The 6,850-nt window shown below is 39.1% G+C and overlaps 1 protein-coding gene and 1 pseudogene across 2 annotated transcripts; one reads left to right on the top strand and one right to left on the bottom strand.

The window, feature by feature from the left end:
• LOC103454898 (uncharacterized) lies at nt 1-3,426 on the top strand (annotated as a pseudogene).
• An 82-nt stretch (nt 3,427-3,508) lies between these two features.
• Nucleotides 3,509-6,624, bottom strand: LOC103454899 (mitochondrial phosphate carrier protein 2, mitochondrial-like). 2 transcript variants are annotated; one of them, XM_070812132.1, is made up of 7 exons: nt 6,486-6,624; nt 6,097-6,401; nt 4,573-4,934; nt 4,438-4,481; nt 4,130-4,344; nt 3,914-4,038; nt 3,509-3,808 (listed from the first exon to the last, which is right to left on the bottom strand). In XM_070812132.1, exons 2-7 carry the CDS (start codon nt 6,388-6,390, stop codon nt 3,760-3,762), a joined length of 1,089 nt encoding a protein of 362 aa, XP_070668233.1. In that variant the 5' UTR covers nt 6,391-6,401; nt 6,486-6,624; the 3' UTR covers nt 3,509-3,759. The 2 variants fall into 2 exon arrangements, with proteins under 2 accessions (XP_070668233.1, XP_008392718.3); XM_008394496.4 differs by lacking the exon at nt 6,486-6,624 and having other exon boundaries at nt 6,097-6,473.
• Nucleotides 6,625-6,850: the final 226 nt, after the last annotated feature.

Below are 6,850 nucleotides of genomic sequence, written 5' to 3'. Positions count from 1 at the left end.
GGACGGACGAGGGCACCGAAATGGGAGCGCAGACGATCAGTCCGTTTGGACTCTAAAACCCTAACAATTGGGTTTAAGCTCTGCAATCCAAATCCCTAAAACCCCACTCGGTGAATTAATCAACTCGGATAATGGTAATTTCGAGCTTCGGAATCGCTTGCCGGCCCCATTTCTGCCTCCGTACTCCTCCGTTTCACTGCATCGGCAAGGTAATTTCACACCTGCATCTGTCAAATATATGTGTGTATATACACACACACACATATACATGTATATATATGTGAGTTGCTTTATGAGCCTTTCGTTTCAATCAATTTCAGGTGCAATTGAACTTAGTCGCCGCCATGGAAGCTCTTGATGAACCGGGGGGCCTGTTTAAGGACAACAAAAGCAGTAATTCTGCCAATGGAAGAAGCAAGTTTCGATTCTTCCATTTAATTTTCATGCCTGTGATTTGGGTTTTGTGGTTTGGAGCCTATAAATGGTTCTTTTTTTAATTTATTTATCTTAACTTTTGCTTTGAATTTTTGGGGGTGTAGAAAATGTTAAGGCGCCGGTGTGGAAGAAGCTGAATTCCAAAGAACTTGGCATTACTACTTCAATGATCGACAAGCCTACCCGAAAAGTTCTTAATGGGCTAAAGCGAAAGGGTGCGTGTTAATATAACGTTTTGATGGTGATCTAGTTTGAAATTGGTTTGTAACTTTGTATTATTAATGTGGTTCTTATTCTATTGTAGGATATGAGGTATACCTTGTAGGAGGTTGTGTAAGGGATCTTATATTGAACCGTACGCCAAAGGACTTCGACATAATAACTTCAGCTGAACTGAAGGAGGTTTTGCTCTGAATTTTTTACTTTAATGTTATCTAGTTGTCGATATCGTAAGTTGTTTCCAGCTTGTAGTATCTGCAGATGATATTTTCAGGTGACAAGAACATTTTCTTGGTGTGAAATAGTTGGCAAGCGGTTTCCTATATGTCATGTGCACATTGGTGATACAGTTATTGAGGTTTGTTTTTGTTGTAATTCTAAGCTATTTTTAAACTAATAATGAACTATTAATCTAATGCGTTGGGAGGGCTATAATTTCGTACTCAAATACCATGAAGTTCCTTGTACATTAGCACACGGGCACAACACACTCATCTATGCACGTTGTTCTAATGTCATGTTAATTTTGCACTCATATCAGGTCTCAAGTTTTAGCATCTCCGCATGAAAGTCTGGCCGAAACTTAAGTAGTGATTTCAGGAAACCAAATCACTGTGATGACAAGGATTATATGCGTTGGAGGAATTGTTCGCAGCGTGACTTTACAATTAATGGGTTGCTAATAAAATCCTTTTAACTTGAAAGTTGGCACTTAAAACTCTTCCTTCGTTTTATTTCTTATAGTCTTCCTTTTTGTCTTTTGCAGGTTGATGTTTGATCCTTATGCAAGGATAGTGTACGACTACATGGAAGGCATTGAAGATATTAGAAAAGCTAAAGTGTGCTTGTATTCTTAGCAGTTGTGGTTTCTTAAATTATTTTAGCCTAGATGGCAAATACATTGTCCTCACATCATCTTCTTTGGGCCTAGGTCCAAACCGTGATACCTGCAAGTACTTCTTTTCGAGAGGATTGTGGTGAGTTTGTAGTTGCAGTTTGATTTGTTTTGTGTATGTATACATGGGTATTGCTAAATGCAGTTTGTGGAGATGCTAAATGCAGTCACTTGGCAAACGCTTTATCATGTTTATGGAGATGCTAAAATCAGATTCTGCATTTTCTGCAGCTTGCATTCTACGTGCAATAAGAATTGCTGCCCGTTTAGGATTTTGTATTTCCAAGGAAACAGTTCATTCTGTTAATGGTTTATCTTATTCAATTCTTAGGCTTGATAAGGTATTCCAAGAGCTCTTTGACTTTCATTTTCACTTAATGTTGTAGAGTTTTGAGTTACTTTCTCATTACTTCATGCTTTAGGGAAGGCTTCTCATGGAAATGAACTACATGCTAGCGTATGGTTATGCTGAAGCCTCTTTAAGGTTATTATGGAAATTTGGACTCCTAGAACTACTTCTTCCTATCCAGGTACGGGTCTCATAATAAACTTTCTACTTGTCCACACACAGTACAATTAGTTCTAATACGGTATCATCTTGCAGGCAGCATATTTTGTTCGCCATGGTTTTCGTAGACGCGACAAAAGAACTAACATGCTTTTGGTAATTATCGTTGTTTAATCATTCAGTTACTTGTTACATGCTTATTCATTAGTGATTATAGTTTGAAGAGGCGTTGCCTTAAAGGGCATGATTTCATTAATTCTTTGGCTTTCCACATGCAGTCCCTTTTTTCTAACTTGGATAAACTTCTTTCGCGTGACAAGCCATGCCACAGTAGCTTATGGTAAGATGTTCTAAAAAACAGAATGCTTATTTGTTTGCATATGTCATTAATAGCAGGAAATTGGAAAGATAAAACATTGAAATCATTTAATTGTTTATACTTGCACGGTATGAGCTCTGCCTGGAATTAGATCTATGGAGCCTTATTCTTGCCATTTCATCTTAGTTCTTCGTAATTTGTTTGCTCCTTTTTCTTTTGGGTCTGAGTGGTCTAAGCATATTAAATTGCATATTCTCTTGTATATTAGACATTTTAGGATATTCTTTCAAGCTCATTACAATTTGGACCAAATGAGACTCAGCACAGGTTTACACTTCCAGGGTTGCAATCTTAGCATTCCACAATGCACTATCCGAACAACCTTGGGATCCGTTGGTGGTTGCTGCACTTAGCCTTGCAATTCACAATGGTGGAGATATGTTGCAGTAAGCATAGCCAAGAAAGTCACTAAAGTACATGCTGTTGGCTTCCACGAATTATTAGAAAGTCAGAATTTGAACCCTCGAGCATTGAGAGATGAAGTTAAGAATCTCGCAGCATCTCTTACATGTGCCCTCAATAATATGACTGATGAGCAAATAGTCTCTCAGGCAATGGCAGGGTACCCACAAGCACCAGATTCGGATCTGGTGAGGGCTTCCTTTTATTTTTCTTATCCTGATGAAGTTGCATGCTGATATGGTAACTCTTCTTCTCATTTACTGAGAAACTGCAAAGGGCACGCCTTATTTGATTTAATCTCAAATCGCAGGTACTTATCCCATGGGGGTTATCTTTGAGAGTCTGCCGGATTTTTAGCTGCTTAACGTCGGGCGCAGAGAGTGGATTCATCCCGAGGCAGGGCAGCAAGGTTGATTACGAGTCGTTAGCTCAGGGAGCCCTGCCAGAAGTACGGCATATTTTCGCAGGAGTTGTGTTTGATACCATATATCCTCTTAAGCCTAAATCGTGATAACTTGCAAACATGAACACATGTGAGAACAAATTTTCGATATCTTATAATAGTAAAATGTGGGAATCATTTATTTCCTTTTGCTCCCTTCTCATACGAGCTCTTGGCAGTTCATTCATCTGACCGTAGACGATTAAACAGTTATTGAATACCAGGATGTTGCCTCAATTCAAGGTAACTTTTTATTTCTATGTTACATGTTCATCCATGGGGAAATTGACCCCCCGAAATCTCCCTTTTTATCAAATCGAGCAGTATAACGTGAATTATACATACAAAATTACCGTATAGAATACGGTCGTGTAGAAAACAGTAATGCAGGATCAATGACACCCAAAACTGAATCAACTCATCACTTTGAAAAACTTCCCAGAGCTAAGAAACAGGGTTGTCAGCTATCCGGTATGGATTCAAGCCTTGGCAACCTCGGCGGCGGTGGCGGGACCACCAGTAGTCGGCCTGAAAAATGCAATTGACCACACCATGTCACATTCCATTAGCCAAAAAAACAGAGCATTTTTGGAAGAACAAAACGAAAGATGACGGATAGAGCAGAGAACTTACAGCCCTACAAGAACTTTGAAAGCATCATAGAGAACCCATTGACCTCCGGTTAGGGTTCCGACCATGACGATACGCAGAGGAAGGCCTCGGGTGAAAAGACCTAATAGTCCCAGATTCTTCACAGCCTGCAAGACATCAATCACAATGAAATTATAAACAAACTATTACATACATGTTAGTAAACGCAGAGGAAGCCAAGAATACATGAACACTCACATCGCTAACGGTTGCTCCCCTTGCATTGTTGAGGAAGGAGACCAAGTTGTCAGCTGGGTGTGAGACAACAGCACAGAACACACCAGCAATATACCCACTAGCAAAGCTCACACCAAGCTGCAAGGGTGTGCTGCATTGCTCTTTGGGTGTTGAGATTACATGCTTGTACATGAGCTCGATAGTAGTCTCGAAAGATGCGAATTTCATCATAGTATCTGTAGAGATCATGACCATTTTTATATACGTATTAGTAAACGCAGGGAAAGTCATGAATCAGAATAAAAATGGACGGAAAGGCTTCAACTCACAAGGAACCTGACGTCCCCAAAGCGGAACCATCCCTTTATACAACCTACAACATAATGAAAACTCATTAGCAACATCACACCAAAACTTTTCACACACAATATTCCTCCATCAAGTGTTTCGATTTCAGTTCATACCCGAGAGCGCCTTCGGATTTGATGATCTTGGGAAGGCCATCAGCCAAGCCTCTGGCAAAACCGGGTTGAGTTTGGACACGAACTTTGACGGCTTCCATAGGACAGAGGGCAACATCGGCAATGACTTCAGCTGATGCAGAACCTGCAAGGTAGATCAATGTTTTGTACTTGACTGCATACTCGGGGCCAGCAATGTCTGAGTAGTACTTCTTGAAGAACTCGTAGAATCCGAACTTGCCGGCTCCCTGAGCACTGTAACCAACAAAAGTTGGTGCCCAACCTTTGAAGAAACCTCTTATGCCCTGCTCCTTGAGCATAACTTTGAATCCGGATGTGATGCTCTTGTACTTGATTGGGTCAATCTGAAGAAGGGTTTAGGGTTTAGAGGCATGATAACTTCAGTAAGCTTAGAATCAACATGAGTAACGCAGCAATGTCCGTTTGAAGATTTTAGTTTCATTGTAGCACAATAAAGAAGAAATATCAGAGATGTTGGTTAAGTGTGAGCTGCTTGCACATGTGTTGAGACAGTCTGAATAGCATTTCTCTTTGCAAAGATGTGAAATGGGGCACTTCGATGTGTAAATGTAGAGTTGATCAGACTAAGTGATGTTACAATTAACGTTAACTACTTAATTGTGGGGGGGGGGGGGGGGGGACGATAGCTAATGTTAGAAAATATTACATTTCATCGAAGTTAGAATGGTCTTTCAAAATTAAGTTTAATATTTTTAGAGCATTACATCATCTCTAAAGAAAATGTTAAATTGAAAAGTCAAATTACAATTGAGGGCTGCTATGGCAATCGAAAGTCTTATGTCGAATTTTGTTCTCCGAAACGAATTGTCTGAAGTTATTTTCTTATTAATACAAGAGTTTAAATGGTTGTATTTATAAAAAAAAAATGTTAAAATAAAATTTTTATAATTGAAATGCAAGTGGAATAAGGGGTCCATCATTAAAATTAATTAAAAATAAATTTGAAATTGATTTCAAAGTTGACTCCTAATCACAAAACTTCAAATCTAGTCAGCAAATAAAACTTTGGTTGGAAGGATTTTAATGTCACATATGTAGAATGACATTTCCACATAGAATTTGACATATCATTTGGAAATGCTCTTAACTGTTATATAATATTTTATTTTGTTTACTTTTAGATGCATTTTAAACCTTGTTTATTCGTAAATCATAATTAATGATTGTCAAGTTACATGATGCAAGAACAACAAAATTTAGCTTACTATTTAGTCCCAAACTTGTTAAACAACAAACAAGTTGTTAACGAAACTCATGAATTCCCAAACTTTGTTAAACAAGTTAACGAAACTCGTTTGCTCCCAAACTTGTTAAACAACAAACAAATTGTAAACGAAACTCATGAATTCCAAAACCAAATGAAAATTGAGTTGGTGTTGAATACCGCATAGAATCGATAAATGAACACTACAAAATTGGATGCTTGCTCATAGATTTTCAAAAACCAAAAGGAAAAAAAAAAAAAAAAGCGAAGAAGCTGATCACCTGCATATTACACTTGATGACATCGATAGGCGTGACAGCCGTGTGAGTGGATCCGGTGCTCAACATCCCTGCTACTCCGCACGCCGCGTAGAACGCCGGCGAGTACATCTCCAACTTTTCTTTAGGCGCTGGAACCACCACCCTTTTCGACAACAAGGCCACCGCCGACGATGATGAAACCGAGGGCGGCGATGCATCAGTTCTCGTCCGCATTGAAGAAGAAGAAGAAGAAGAAGAGTACAAGAAGCTTGGGACGAGAGAGTGGCGATGAGCGTTGCTGAGAGAATCTGCCATTTTTGAGCTGTCTGAGAAATGAGAGAGGAAATTGGAGAGACAGGTTTAAAACGTCGCGTCGAAAAACGTGTGCAGGGGGGCGCAATTTATAATACCTTGTGGCCGGACTTGTGATTTGCAGAAGAACCAAGTTGACCCAGTCAAAGTTGAAGGCCTTGTCTGACACTCAAATTATTGGTTTTAGAACTTCAAGAAGGCAGCCTTCACGGTAAGCAAGGACGTAACGAGTTCCGGTTCTTCCACATGATCAGAAGAATATTCAGACTTAGAAAGATGAAAGAATCTTCTTTCTTTTGACCCAAAAAAAAAGAAAACTAATGAAAATTGCTTGAAAACTTTGAGTTTTAATGATAAGGACAAAATAAAGGGTAAAGTGAATAGTACCAGGATTGACTTTTTAGTGTAAAAATGTGGTTTTTCGTTAAAGTAAACAGTAGCAGGTGCTTTTCGTTAAAGTTCC

The sequence above is a fragment of the Malus domestica genome, chromosome 14, assembly GCF_042453785.1.
Source record: "Malus domestica chromosome 14, GDT2T_hap1".
In the NCBI taxonomy this organism is placed as follows: Eukaryota; Viridiplantae; Streptophyta; class Magnoliopsida; order Rosales; family Rosaceae; genus Malus; species Malus domestica.
This window is presented reverse-complemented; position numbering and strand designations above follow the sequence as displayed.

Coding starts and splice junctions, on each gene's coding strand:
- LOC103454899 (XM_070812132.1), bottom strand. CDS start 6,390: ATGGCAGATTCTCTCAGCAACGCTCATCGCCACTCTCTCGTCCCAAGC. Junction 4,345..4,437: donor TTGGGGACGTCAGGTTCCTT/GTGAGTTGAAGC, acceptor TGATCTCTACAG/ATACTATGATGAAATTCGCA. Junction 4,039..4,129: donor GGGGAGCAACCGTTAGCGAT/GTGAGTGTTCAT, acceptor GATGTCTTGCAG/GCTGTGAAGAATCTGGGACT.